This window comes from Opisthocomus hoazin, chromosome 5 (genome assembly GCF_030867145.1).
Source record: "Opisthocomus hoazin isolate bOpiHoa1 chromosome 5, bOpiHoa1.hap1, whole genome shotgun sequence".
Classification (NCBI taxonomy): domain Eukaryota; kingdom Metazoa; phylum Chordata; class Aves; order Opisthocomiformes; family Opisthocomidae; genus Opisthocomus; species Opisthocomus hoazin.
In genome coordinates this window covers 46,711,175-46,726,332 of record NC_134418.1, presented here as the reverse complement: position 1 = coordinate 46,726,332, position 15,158 = coordinate 46,711,175, and the positions used below count along the sequence as shown (strand labels likewise).

General features: G+C 39.6%; 1 protein-coding gene across 2 annotated transcripts in view; it reads right to left on the bottom strand.

The window, feature by feature from the left end:
- The window catches only part of ARHGAP10 (Rho GTPase activating protein 10), a 161,644-nt gene that overhangs the window by 111,101 nt on the left and 35,385 nt on the right, over positions 1–15,158 (bottom strand). For both annotated transcript variants that reach the window (XM_075421102.1, XM_075421101.1), the window contains exons 2-3: positions 10,548–10,643; positions 10,400–10,461 (exon numbers count right to left, since the gene is read on the bottom strand). In XM_075421102.1, coding sequence (XP_075277217.1) covers positions 10,400–10,461; positions 10,548–10,643 — 158 coding nt within the window. The remainder of the gene's footprint in view (positions 1–10,399; positions 10,462–10,547; positions 10,644–15,158) is intronic.

Below are 15,158 nucleotides of genomic sequence, written 5' to 3'. Positions count from 1 at the left end.
AGATCAGTAGACAAAAAAAAATTCTCCCCATATAAGGAAATAAGTTAAGGATCACTGATATATTCGTCATTATCACTTGCACATTCATCTTTCAACTTCTGTCTTGACTCTTAAATTAATTTTCTTCCATCTACTCCTCTAATTCTGGCAGATTCTGATGACAGGAATGTACTGTTTAAAGGGCACAAAATAATTCCTTTCTTCTCTTTGTATTTCTGATCTATCCAAACCTATCTGAAAGGAATATATACTCAACTTTAAATTATGGCGTGCAAACTATGGCAAGCGTAAGTCATAAGTGAATCAATATAAAGAGGTCATGTCTCAGGTAACAGTATCTTAACCACCTTTACAAATGTCAAAGTTTCAGGAATGCTTTAATAAATGTTTAACCTGATGTGCACACGTGCCTTAGACAGACAGTCTGAAACTGCTTATGCTATTCGTGTTCTATTTGCTGCACCTATGGAAGGGTCAAAGAATTAACTTGAACATAAACATGGCAATAGCAGCAATAAAATCATCATTGCCATCATCACCTCAGACGATCACTGTATCCAACATTGCCAACATCATCTTCAAGCAGGCTTTCAGCTTTCTGCATACCTCCTAATTTTAGATGCCTTTACAAAACTCCACCTGCTCAGGCAGAAAAGTTGTACAGAATGGTGATAATCTGGTGTTTGTACAGAATGGTGACTTTTCCAGCTCCCTGTTCTTCAGAAGAAATATGTAACAGGTCATAGATTTAGGGGGCCAAACCAACATTTCCTAGAGCAGCCCGCAAAGGCACACACTAAATCCATTAGCAAGTGTGTTTACAGCTGTTTGCTACTTGATCAGTCAACAAAATCCACCAGGTAACTTACCAGTCAGTGCCAGTCCACAAGATGACTCCGTTTACTCTGTCACTTCTTCCCTTCTCAGAGAAGTTGGAGTATAGCTGTTCTGGGAGAAGCTGCATCCCCAAACACCTCTTCCTGTGCACTGTAACTTGCCAGACAGCACCATCCACCAGCACTCAGCACTCCTCACGCTGTCTCACCCTCCTGCAGTAGGCAGGAGCAGTGCCTCTCAAATTCCCGCTCACCCCGCAGGCAGCACCAGGCTTGTCTTGCAGAGGAAGAAGGCTGCTTGCGTGGGCTGTAAAGGAGTATCCACCCACAAGAGGTGTCCCAGCAGCTCAGTCCAGCCACTGCGGCAAAAGAGGCTAGAACAGCCTAAGTTAATCAAAATTTGGTTTGTTTATTAGACAAATGCAGCCGTGGCCTCCCAGCTTTCATCCTAAAAACATCCTTAGACCCCAGCCTTTACTGGAAGAACTGGAAATTACACATTGCTCATCAACAGCTCCAGTGGCAAGGTAAATACGTATGCTGACTCTGCTCCATTCTGAATCTAAGCGTTTTCCCATACAAAACAGGTTTACTGAGAAAGAAGAAAAAGAAGCCATAAATATACAGCTTGCTGCAGACTGCACAGCGACACCAGAGTGCAGCGTTCCCAATTCTCATCCCAGGAACTGGAATGCAGATCAGATGCCAAACAGAAGAGAGGGTTTTAAGTTTCCCAGTGCACTGCCTGGAAAGATTTATTTGTAGAGAGGGGCAGGATTGTTTCTCCCCTCAACAAAGCAAAGAGAGAGGCCATCAGCTCATGAAACTGAGTAAGTGTCAATGAAACTAGATCTGGGAAGGAAGCTTTGCCCTGCTGAGTGCAACAGAGAAGGCGGAAAGGGAGACATACCTAGCAGTGATTCAATAACAAAGTAGTTAACACTGCTGCTAAACAAAGAAATTTACTTTCTAATAAAGAAATTTACTACCTACAGCTGCACTTCTGCTTACAGAAAATATCGTTCTTCTGTGTTTTTCCTAAGAAATTGTAACATTCAGCCTCATAAAAAAGCTGATTCTTGATACTTCCAATGTTGGGGGAGAGGGAAATATAAAAATCGTTTTTTCCTCCAAAAAGCTTTCCTGCTTTGCACAGTGATTTGTTACTGAAATTTTTCAAAGCATGAAGATCTATTCCTGAAACCCTGTATTATGTAACTTTGCAGATACAATTCCACTACCGAGGACATCAGATGTTACTTGCAAAGCTTTTGTCTCTATTTTTTCTTTTCCCATGAGAACGTGATTTGCTCTTACACTTACACAAATGTGCTCCCAGTTAGCTGCAGAGCCAACTCTCCCACCAGTGTGCCCTGCAGACAGAGTGGCACATCTCTCTAACTGCTTCTCAGCACTGGTTTTGTATTTAACTGCAGCACTGATGATTGCAGTCAATGCATCCCACATCCAAAACTCATTTGTTTGATTTTGAATGCAAGTTTTCTTCTTGTAAAAGTGTCTGGACTGTCTCACTGCTCTAGAACTTTCCCTGTAGCTTTACAATCTTAAATAATGAAAGGCCCTCAGACACACACTGGGACTACAAACACAGGTATTTGAGTTTTTTGGTTTTTAGAAAGACTAGAGTCTACAGACTAAAGGATTTTTACAGGGGTCTCATAGCACATAATACTTGTGTGTCTTTCCATGTGTGCAGAAGCTATAAAAAAAGAAGTAAAGTCCATTCCTCTGGATTCATTTGGTGTGGAGGAAGGCATTTGGTAACAAGAGAGTCAGGTGGACAGCTCTGTCTCAGAGACAATGTTTTGTACATTTCTGAGATGCCAGGAGGCACCTTGAACAAAACAAATCACATTCCTCTTAAGTGTTCCAGAAAACTACCTCTGAGGTTTGGTAAGATGATGACAATTTTCCCAAATTGTTCCAGGGGCAATTTCCTAGACCATTGGTCCACTGCCCCACAAGCCACGATACAGGCAGACTCCAGTGCTCTGCACTTTCTAGCTCTTCTAAAGGCAGCAGCCTTGGCTTACAGAGAATATAACAGCAGACTCCCAAGTCCTCTCTTCTAGTCAAAGGTTAATTCCCATTCAGTGGAAGTTTATGAATGATCTAAAGGACAGACAGCTAAAATTGCCTCCTCTGACCTATCTGCTATGCTGTACTCTGCTCTGAAAGGCCGTTTACATTGATTCACCTGCCTTGAAACTGCTGGCCTCAACAATTACATTGGTATGATAAGCAAACAATACAAACAATAAATTCTTTCCTTTTTTAAAAAAAGATAATTAAATCAAGACAGTCATTTTTAGTAAAGATTGTTTACTGAAAGCTATTTAATAGTCCTGGGTTTTGAATGTTTATTATTATGAAATACATTCCACTCTAAAGATAAAAATATTACAAAGCTACAAACACAACAAAGAGCAAAAGAAATAGAGACAGAGTTTCACAAACAGCAACAAAACAGCTTTTCCCCATCTGAAGTGGAGGAAAGCTGTGGATAACTCCTTTAAAGGAAGACCTTCCCTTAGCAAACCCAGTATGCAAGACCTGAACAGCGTGACACGCCATAGCATCGGTCTGGTTCTCGCATGAGCAGAGAATCACTTCCAGTCCACGCTTTGAAATCAGCAGCCTTATAAAGACCTTGACAAAGCAAAAAGGCTGCTCAGAAAACCAAATAGAATAATGCCCACTTTCTTCGTTCATGGCAAAGCTCATCACTGAGCAAAAAGATGCCACCAAAAGGGAAGGAATCCAACAGCGAACAACAACTTCAGTGTTCAGTCAAGAACGAACTGTTCAGTTATTGTCCTCCACAATAAACAGGGGTGTTATTAAGAACCAGCAAAATCCAAACTGGTAACAGTTTTACAATGCAAATTCCAAACATTTCCTATTGATGAAATAACAGAATGAAAATTCTCTAATGAGTTATGTTGACGTATGTGAGACCACAAGGTTATCTGGAAGAAGCAGCTAGTGGTAACAGAACTTTTCAGTCATATTCACTTAGAGGTGGGAGGAACGCATCCAGAACTGGCTTTGTACATTTTTTTTCCTACTGTATAGATAACGGTCATCTTTCTTTTAGATAGGTGCACAATTTCATATGTAACTCAAAACATTTTCAGAAGACTGTATGTAACATTCAAAAATAAAGAAATAAATAAAACATTCAATGTCAGGTATCACCAAAACTTAGAAAGATGTGCCTGAAGTAGCTGTAGTTCCACATTCGTGTTCCATATTCTGATAATTACATGATTGCCACCTGGCCTCGCAGAGGAAGAGTGAAGGCTGGGCAATGAGATACAGCAGCAATTGTTCTGCGCGTTTCTAAAACTGGAAAATGTTTTAGCAAATTTGACAATTTGCAGGAAGGAAAAAAAGGATCTAGGTCCTGTGATTAAGGTAGTCCCATGCTGTTCCTGAGAAGTTCCATTTTACATGTACCTCTATCTCTGCATCTGGGATGTTCAATCTGCTGTTGGCAGCCTAATTTTTCAGAAGTGGTCACCAATTAAGTCTTTTCCACTGCCTTGGCATATATATTTAGTAGTCTGCACTGTCAGTGGACTTAAAAGGACCTGAACATATGGAGTACTACACAATATCTTTAACCCTTATTGAACAGATCTTGAATGCATCTTACATCCAAAACTGTTGGATTTTTTTTTTACCCTAAATCAGCAAGTAAACTGATTGCTCCTTCACACAGATTTCTTCAGATTACTGTGAAGATAAAGATTTACGAACCCTTAAATACCTATGTGCAGAGGACCAAAGAAAAGCTCAGAAAAATTAATACTACCATCTCACAGCAAACTAGTGTAAACTAAGTACAAAGAGTCACTGAACAAAAGGTAATAGTAAGCTATTCACGAAAATTATGTGTTAAGTGAGTACTTAACCTATGAAATAAATACTCAGGCACTTAAAAACTTCATCACAAGAGGTAAGTATAAGTAAGTATAAATAAGTATATGCACATATTTGCACAGATTATTTAAATTCTACCTTTAACCTTTTGAGTGTATGCCTTTGAACCTTAACAATTTCTTTTAACTTGGGAAACATCTCCTCCTCTTTTTTCCTTTTTTTAAAAAAAAAAAAAAGATGCAGAAGAAGAGGAAAGAATAAAATAGTGACTTTTCTGAGGTATTTCTTTAAAAATCCACTGAGAAACAGTTTCTCATGTTCCTGATATATGTTGGGAATAATTCCACTTTTCAGAATATGCTATTTTGAATTTGATTCTGACAACCTGGTAAAACTGACAAAGAACGCAAAAGAATTTTCGAGAGGCCAAGACTGCAAATATACCTATGGTATAAGAAAAACAGTCTTCCGTTCTTGCAAAAAGAAAAAGAAGGGGAAATAAAGTTCAAAAAATAACTATGTAGCATCTTTCCTCCAAAGACATCTGAAGGAACAGAAGTGCTCCAAAACTGTAGCAGGAAATAGATGAGACCATATCAAAGGAAAACAGCGCATTTACATTGCCTTGGGAAATGACAGGAAGTAAGGTGACTATAATTGTACAAAAAATCCTATACAAAGAGAAACATGATGGAGTAAAAAGGAAATACACAAGTACTTAGGGACAAAGTTATAAAGACAAAGGCAAAAACACATTTTATTTGGCAAGAGGCAAACAAAACCCTAAAGAAAAAGGGTTTTTCATATGCATTTCAGAAAACAAAAAGGAAGAAAGCTATAAAACCAATATTTAACTGGAAAGAGAGTTACAATAAACCAATAATTGACTGTAAGACAAGAGCAGATTCTAATAATCTTCACAATGGAAAAAATCTCAGTGAATTATAGCAAACCATCTAACAAAACTGGATGTTAAGGAAAGTAAGGATTTCTTAAGAACAATCAGATGTGTTCCTACATTACACAACTGAATAATTAATTGCATTCAAGTCAGAAGGGGCTTTGCTTCAGGGTAGTTTAGGAACTCAGCAAAGCAAAGCAAAGGGAGAGGCATCAAGGTCCCAGAGGATGGCAGAAGAGCAAATGCAGCAGCAACTTGAAAGTGAGAAGAGGAGGAGAAAGCAGGAACTGAGAAAGTTACAGACCAGACACAGCAACTTTGATACTCAAAAGTCCTGGGACACACTATAGATGGTTAAAAGCTACTTTAAATTTCTTAAGAACAGTATCTAGTTTCCTTTTTGAGATCAGCACCGTAGCCGATTTCCTCAACAAAGTCCTCGACGCTGATTGATACAACATTCTCAAAAGCAAAGGTGGCAACTTGGTCTTAACAAATAAACCCAGGAAGAATGAGAAAACAGCATCCTGGTTGCAAAACTACCATGAAAAATACCCGTTCAGCTAAGAGGGCATTTCAAGCATCATATACGAAACGATAGCCAAGTTTCCTGCATGATCCAATTTTCAGTAGCAATTAATAGTGTGACTTACAAATAACTCCACCACAGTAACATACTTGTGGAGTGACATAAATCAAAGAGAAAGTGTCAGTGCTTTCAGAAAGCAGGATTAAAACTAATTTTGACATAAAAGAGAGATGGTCTAAACTCAGCGTAATTCAATTGAATAAGGAAAAATACAGATGTAAAACACCACTTTGAAACAGTAACAGTGAAAATAAGAAGGAAAACCAATCAGTTTTACTCCATGAGTACTGTAGAATAGTTCTCAAAAAGCTCCCAGCTTAACTTGCAGTAAAGCAGACTTAGGATGGATATCAGGTGGGGAAAAAAAAAAAAAAGAATAAACACTGGAGTAAAACTAAAGAAATCCCTGTTCCTGGAAGTTTTTTTAAGAACAGGTTAGACCAGCACTCATCACAGATCATCTAGGTGTACGTGACCCTGCCACAAGTGACACCTCTGGCAGAGCTGCAGGCAAATGCAGCCAAATCACTCAATGCTGGCATGGGAGTAAGCTAACCAAACATGAGACATTACTGGACAGGACCTGAGAGACTGCTGGACATGGCCCGTAACTGTGAGAGATGCTGCCAAAAGTTACAGACAGTGTCGTGGGGGCCGAGACTGGACTTCCAGTATGGTTAAGGGAGAGTTATGTGAGAAACAGGTGAACTCTAGAAGCAGCTGAAGGGCAGGATGGAGGACTCCAGGGAGGGGAAGCCTGCGCAGCCAGCACATCAGGGTGACTGCACCAGTAGTGCCAAGTACTGCTGAGATTACTAAGGGAACAGTACAAGTGCTATCAAATTTGGTTATGATTTACCAAGACTGGAATCAACAGAAAAAAGTAAATAGGGGCAGGCTGGCTATTTGGGAGAAGACTAGGATGGAGGAAGGGAGTTATGAAGGTGGTAAAAAGGAAGGTGGAGAAGGATAAAAGGGGTAACAACCAGAGGCGATCAGTACCCACCAGGTAGCACTGCACTGCTCATCACTGCAGCTTAAATGAGGGCAACCAGCGAAGCCTGTTGTTCCAAGTCCATCACAAGAATCAAACCTGCTTCTGCTGTCAGAACTGAGACTGGGAGGGAGGTTTGCCGCTCTCCCTGGCAAGCAGGAGAATGGCTAGGTAGCAGGACAGAGCATCTCCACATCACCATGTTGGTGCTTGTTTGTCCCCAGCCTTTTCCGTCTAGTCTTGTGAAGCTTCCTTTCATCCCTGCACTTACATGACACTTTTGTATTATCGAAGGAGCAGGATGTAAGTCCCACGACTCCATTCATCCTGAACACATAAAAATAATTTCCAGAATATTCTCAGGGACAAAGTGACCTATTCCCTGTCTGCCCTGGGGCACGTAACCAAACTATGGTGCTATGGAAAAGCGTTATTTGTTTTTGTATTGGCCGCTCCATAATAATTTCGGCGAAATGCTTGGATTAATGCAAACTTCCCTTTTCACAAGCAACTAAATCCTTTTACAGTTGGCATATAATTTCAGCAGCCTTTGAAGGAGATGGGAGAAATGGTAAAGCCATGAAGTGCAAGACTAACATCGGAATGAAATTATTAAATATCCATCAAATAAATATTCACCGGACAAATGATACCCAAACAAGTATATTTATAGCAAACACTAATATAAAGTTTTATGGACTCTGGATTCACCACAAACCATACTTTCAGAAAACCATGGCAAGTATAGGTGATGAGTATTTAATTTCAGCTTAGAATGTATTTTAAAGTGCAAACTTCTTTAATTTACAATATGGCTGTAAAAAAAAATAACGCTTTTCTCAAATATCTAAAAATTCAAATGCACAGCAGTAGCTGAAATGCCCTCAGTTCTATAATTATTCATTGATTTCTTTAATTTTACTTGATGTGACAGAAATTTATTTGCAATTCTGCATGAAACTGAAATGAGCAGTCAGAAACCTTCTGGTCTTCTTCACAATGGTCAGGGCAAAAATGCTGAATAAAGAGCACTCTTAAAAAAGACTGAGTGCTTTTGAAAAAAATTCCTGCTACATATTTTGCACCTTAATGGAAAGCCTTTGAATCCCTAACCTGACTCCAAACATCTGTGAGTGCAACATGCCCTAATATTCTCCATGGGAGTATCCCTAGAGCTCATGCCCACTGTCAAAACATCCATTGAGAAGTCAAAAAGAAAAAAAGTAGTCAGAGCAGCAGCTGTTGAAAATTACCTTTACCTGTCACCACACAACTATTTTCTCAGAGACTTATGGCCACTGTTACATTAACTCACTCTAGAAATGATACATAGTATTTGCTAGGCTACAGATGCAATGAAAAGGCCACGCATCTGGTAACTCAGAGAAAATATTCTGCTTCTGTTTGGAATTAAATATTTGTCCCACAATATTTCACACTCCCCAGATTTTCATCAAACTAATTCTAACAAATACAAATAATAATTTTATCCTTTTCTTAATCAAGACACTGACATTAATTAGCTTTTAGTGTGACAATGCCTTCTGTGTAAGCATGGTCATCATACCAAAAAAATAAGTAATCCTGTTTTGTGGCATTCAGTCTGAAAAACAGAAGTGTTTTACTATACAGACAGAAAGCACTGGATTCTGCGCAGCCTACTGTCTTGGTAGTCTATCACTGCTGAAGATGTATTGATACAGTCACCGAAACGTGCCAGACAATTCTGAAGTCCTGAAGCTGACATGTCTCAAAAATCTGCTATCAAAATAGTGTGGAAAATAATGTGACAGGCTATAAAGTATTTTTCATTGTAAAACTTCCCAAAGAGTTTCACTAATTAGATGTGTGCAACTTCATTAAAATAAAATACAGCTATGGATGGCAGGAAAAAGCAGAGTAAAGACTATATTTCAGAATTACAAAAAACAAAAGCAGCATTCAAACACACTAGAGCCAATCCGTACAACTTTGTAAAACAACTTGGGATACTGAAAAATTGTCTCTATGTAAGGACAATATTCTTCAGTGAAATGCATGGAACCACACAGATCCTAATTCTGACCCAAAGGTTGTTCCAGATCAGAAAACCACACCACAACACAATATGGCACACTCAAGGAACCATGGCTATTACCAGACTCAGGACTGCCAGAGAGAGAAATGTTTTTAAAATATTGTTCACAAGCTCTTTTCTCACTTATCTCCACACTCCTACACTGCAGGCACAGCTTCTGGCAGAGAAGAGCACAGAACGCACATTTGTCTCAGTTTCCTTGCAGCGGTGCCAAGTGGTCACTGAATTCCAGGAAGATGAAGATATAATCACATTGCAAATACTGAGGAACATAATTGCTATCTAGGCAGATCTAAGAGCATTTCCTAGATGCAGGGTCTGACCACGCTCAGAAGAAAATTGGGTACACATCTGCTCTATGAATCCTCGTTCTGAAATGAAAGCTGGGCATGCAATTGCAGGGGAGAATCATGGTACCATTCAGAAAGAAATTCCTCATCTTCTAGACAGCTTCAGAAATCAAGATAGCAAGATGTATTGCAGAGCTCTCAACCCACAGTCTACGTGCAGCCAGTTTGACCCATATTACACTAAAACCCTAATTAATCAGAGGCACATGAATGGAGAACATTCCCTTCTACAGAACAGAGCAACTAGATGTTTGCAGATGCAACCCTCCACCAGAAAGCTCACCTACAATGAAAAGGTTTGTAAGTGTGCTACTGCATCCAGCCAACAGACTGCACTCCAAATCCACATAAATATTGAAGCTGGAGCCACAAAGATCTTGGATCCAAATTTGGCCAAGTTCCCAACTTTGTGTGTCCTGCTGCATTATTAAGCCTTACATCTTGCTTTTTACTGTAAATGGTAAACAACCTTACAATAGTTTTCCCATTCACCTCAGCCATAATTTATCAGTGCACTACCATTTTAAACCAACTCATAGTTATCTATCCTTACCGTAACAGCTTTCTTCTCTAATGAGAACTAGCTGCAGTCTCTAACTCCAGACTACAGAATCAGAGGTTGCACAATAAAAGCTTTCACTGATATCAACACCTTGGTGGTTAACAAAGCAGTAAGCAACTTTAACTGACTTTCATCTTACTCTTTGCTGTATGTACAGCTTTTTAAAATTTTTATTGCAACTCACCAAAATTTCTCTTTGTTCTTCCAGATTTTTTAAAAAGTTTGAAAACTCACGAAGTGACGCATCTGTAATACAAAACCAGAAAAAATGTTTAATCATGTTGCAGGATGGCATGACAAAATATAGTCACTTACAGTCACTTCTTACCTACCTATGTATCTTTCATCATCTGTCTCTGCATCGCCAATGAATTCAAATTGAAAGTCTCTCAGAGAATGGGCAAATTTTCTCTGGGCTGCTGAAAGGTCTGCAAGGAAAAAAGCACAGACTGGAGGTTAGGGAACCATTTTGTGAAGGCTGGAAAAACCCCCTACCCCTAGAATAATCAACTTTTACAAGAAACTCTTAACACAGGTCTTCCTAAGGACATTACAAGACATCCAATATTGTCTAACCCTCTTCTGATCTCATCTGGGAATTTGTCGCACAGATTTCTTTATACAAGGCTATATAGTAGAAAGCAAGCGTGATCACATGTACAGTATTAGACCTACTCTTATGCTTCACTATACCACAATTTAGAGCACAGGCCATGCAAACAGATTTGTAACTACAGAATTTTAAAGCACAACATTCAGAGTAAGTTGTGCTAGTTGTCTTTGCTAAACTACACTCACCAGTATGTTTCTCGCTTATGCATCTTAGGATTTTCTATATACTTTACATAGATAGCTCTGCTAGTGAAACATTGATACAGAACCCAAATTTAAAAGCACTGCTGCACTGGAACTAGAAATTCCATGGAATTAAACTATGCCAAAACTTAGTTCAGTTAAATGCATAGCAATAAAATTAATTTTGTATAATAACTGTTTTGTAATAGTCCTAAAACATTTTCTTCAACCCAATTTTTACCTACTAGTGTTTGACAATTTGGCTTCAGAGGACTGCACTCTTACATCCCTCAGGAAGTAATCAGACCCTATATTCAACCACAATATCATCATTATAAACCCTTATTAAGATTTATAATGCTGTAAATATGCAGTGTACGCACACTTCTCTATTGTGCTGACATGTGCAGGTCAGGAATGTCACGAGTTCTGGAGAGATGGAATTGCTCAATGGAAAGAAAGGATGCAAGCCCTGGCACACTTCTACTCAGTAGTAAAGGTTTTACTCACATTTTTGTTATCACCCAAGGTTAAGGACAATTTGAAATACTTAGTTAATCTATAATCATCTTCTTATCACATGCAGTTCTGAAGGGCTAAGAACAACTCTTAACAGACCAGCTAAGCATTTTGTTCTTCGATATTAACTGGAGGTAACAGACTAAAAACTTGGGTGCCTTTTTTTTGTTCTTGTGTTCTATTTTGTTTTTTTTTAAAAAAACAACTTTATGATAGGTCCTGCTTCCAACACACTGTATGCTTTATCATGTGTCAGAGTCAAGTACAACGCTGCACTGAAAGTTCAGTTCAACCACTTAAAAGGATAAGTCACAATAGTCTACAAACAGCAAGACAACCTAATATGGAAAAAAAAAAAAGCGCTTTTTGTTCCTCGCCATTCCACATTCCTTTCTTTTCACCCATTTCTCATTAGTCCTTTCCTCACCTATTGTGTAACAGCAACGTTCCCTCTGATGCCATACTGCCAGGTACTCGCCTCCCTTTTGCAACTGCTTCTAAAGCCTGCACACGTACCCTTCAGCCCACGAAACAGCAGGACGCTGCACAGGGTTGAAGGAAGAAGGTTAAGAAGGTTGAAGGAAAATGTGATGTAATTCCCATGCAAAAGCAAACATGGGTATTTTAACTCAAATGTCTTGTGGGCTAAAAGGCTGTTCATAAAGCGGACAGCAAAAGAAACGAGTTCTGCCAGCCATGAAAGGCTTAAATATAGAAAAAAACAAGTTTCTTAAACATCTAATGTTATCAGGTCACAACACAAGGATGAAAAGAGTTTATTTATGAGAGAATGGGTCCAACAACACACACTCTCTCAAACTTCATTTTCTTGAATCCAATAATCCCCTACCAAAGCCTTGTCATATGAGAGCTAGCCCTATGCTAGAGGAAGGAATTGTTTATTACGTTTTCTCCCACTTGTAGAGGCAAAGTATTCAAACAATGTTCAGCAAGGTACACGTTAAGAGAAGGCATGAAGCAGCACATGCACGCACCACCCCCCTTTCTCCTTCACAGACTGAAAGGATCCTAAACTACCGGAGTGGCCTATGGGCTTTGATGAGCCTTTCTAGAGTTGTGCAAAATCCTGCATGGCTGCATATCGCACCTCTCCCCCAAAAGCCACCTCTCTGGTGACAGTGACAGCAGACAGAACCTGTGCCCATGCCCCGACTCTTTCAGTGTGAAGTCCAGCATCTTCGGTCAAGTTAAGAAGGACTGACTTAGTCAGCAGTTGTTAACTACAAGATTCATCCTCCAAAGTTTATATATCATCCATCAGTCCTGTTTTATGTTAGCTAAATTTACTTCTAAGGTCACATTCTGCTTTCATTCCCTATGCCAAAATAGCACTGATCTAACATAAAACTAACACCTTGCTGGGCAGAACCACTGGTGCCCAGCTATTCACAGGAATGGAAGAGTCTCTTGTCTGCCTCTTGCCAAACTAAAAGAAACAAAACTGAGTATCAAGTACAGATGGAGGAAACCTCTCTCTAAAGGTCAGAGTAAGAATACTGAACTCATTTTCCTACAGCACAGGAAAAATCACGATGGTGGCTAGACTCAAAAAGATAACCTAGCTCTGCGCTGGATTTTCTTGCCACCTGACAAACCACGACCAGAGGGAGACACTCACAACTGTCTGCAGCCAAAGCTTCCATCGTGGGGCAAACAGCATGAAACTGTTCCAGCATTTTATAAAACTCTATAAAAACAAACTAGATGCTGGTACCATCATAAGTACTGTACTCTCTTACCATTGTGTTACAATTTAAATGCGGAGCATTGTTGCTTAAGTTAGAAATTTCATAAATGTAACTTGGCTTTCTTCCATCCTGTGTCAGAAGATCTTTACTACAGCAAAATTATTCAGCTGACACTGACAGATACATCAGAGCTTGCAAGATCAGTATATGGTATGTAACAGACTGTAAACTTCTACGGATTCCAGCTACATACGTCGGAATAAGACAGTACCTGAGCACAGCATGTATCTAACAGCACAGCTAGGTATGCTGATTATTTGAATAATGCTGTAGCCTACTGAAAAAACACAATGAGAACTTAGGGGGCCAGAAAGTAATTATTTGATCCCCTTTGATCTCCACCTTCTACACAGTAACACCAAAGATATTAGGAAGCAGTAACAGGGTTGTTGGTCGTTGAAAGCTGCTGCTGCTGCTGCTATCACTTAAAAGGAGGAACAGGGCGTCCAGGATCAACAAGCGTTTAAATATCAATCAAACACTAACCCTCTATTCTGAATAAAATGTAATCCTAGTGAATCTATAAGTCAGAGTCATTCTGAAGACTCACTTTCTTAAAACACTAAAAGAAACCAAGCATCTGCTAAATGTTTTGGGCAAAAAATTGAAGACAAAGACATTTCCAAAGAGAGAAGAGATGGACATAAGGACAGCAGGGCTTTTAATTTTCTCTCTTTGTTAATGGTCATATCAGTACACTGTATTTTTGTCACGTTTGACTGTAACTGCTTAAAAACACACCAGGAGAAACAGGAGCAGCCACCAGCTCCCCCACTTTGCTCTGCAACACTGTGGTAGCAAGTGCTCCTGTCAGCTTGCCCTGCGCCAGAGGCACTGCCGGTGCCCCACACACACCTCTATATTTTTCAGTTTGGATTTGGAGGAAAATATTTTTGTTCCTTATCTGAGTTGAGCTGGGCCAACATGACACCATTAGTTGCTAGGCAGTCGCCAGCCCTCGCTTACAGCGCCAGACACCAATCACTCCATTTAAGATCAGTACTAACTTCAGTGTTAGCCACCCAAACTAAAACTCTTGCACGATGCAAGACAACATTGCTTCCGAAGGCTAGTGCAGATGTTTTTTGCATGGCAGGAGAATCACCTGCTCATAATAGCCTTTTGTATTAGTGTTAATATTTTTCTACAGTAAAGTACAGATTTCTACATCAAGCTTCACTTTTACTGTATCATGGTGATTCTTTAAGACGAACAGGAATTACATCACCATTCCTCATCCCTAACTACAAGCCTCATTGACGCTAACAGATATGCTCCAGGAATGACAGATTTCTAGCATCTTTAACATCGGTTAAAATTGCTCTGGTCTTGTTCAACAACATTCTCCTCAAAAAGCTGAAAGGTTAACGAATACTTAGATTTAACTACCAAGCTTATCTTCAAGCTCATTTACTACATCAAGGACTAATATTAGACATCTTCAATCTATCTTCCTCGTGGCAGGCTAAGATCAGGCAGGCTACCCAGCATCGTGAAACAGGCAAGGACAAGCTGAATGAGAGTCGGCCTCTCACCTCTTCTTCCCAGGCACCAATCTCACTTGCAATAGCTAACGAAGCAGCTTCAGAGGAACGGAGTAGTTCAAATAGTTTGTCCAAGAGCTGCAAGATGGACTTCTACGACGTTTTGTACAACACACACGCCACCCCAACACTTACAAAAGCAACTCTTTCTCTTCTGTATCCCCTTTAGCAAGGTGAACAATGAATCTAGTATAATCCACAACACTGAGAACATGAACAAGATATCGCTACTGCCTCAGTAAGGTGGATAAACAGGATTTACTTATCAACTTAGCAGATGCAAGTCTTGTGGCAGATTCTTAAGAGCAGTAATACG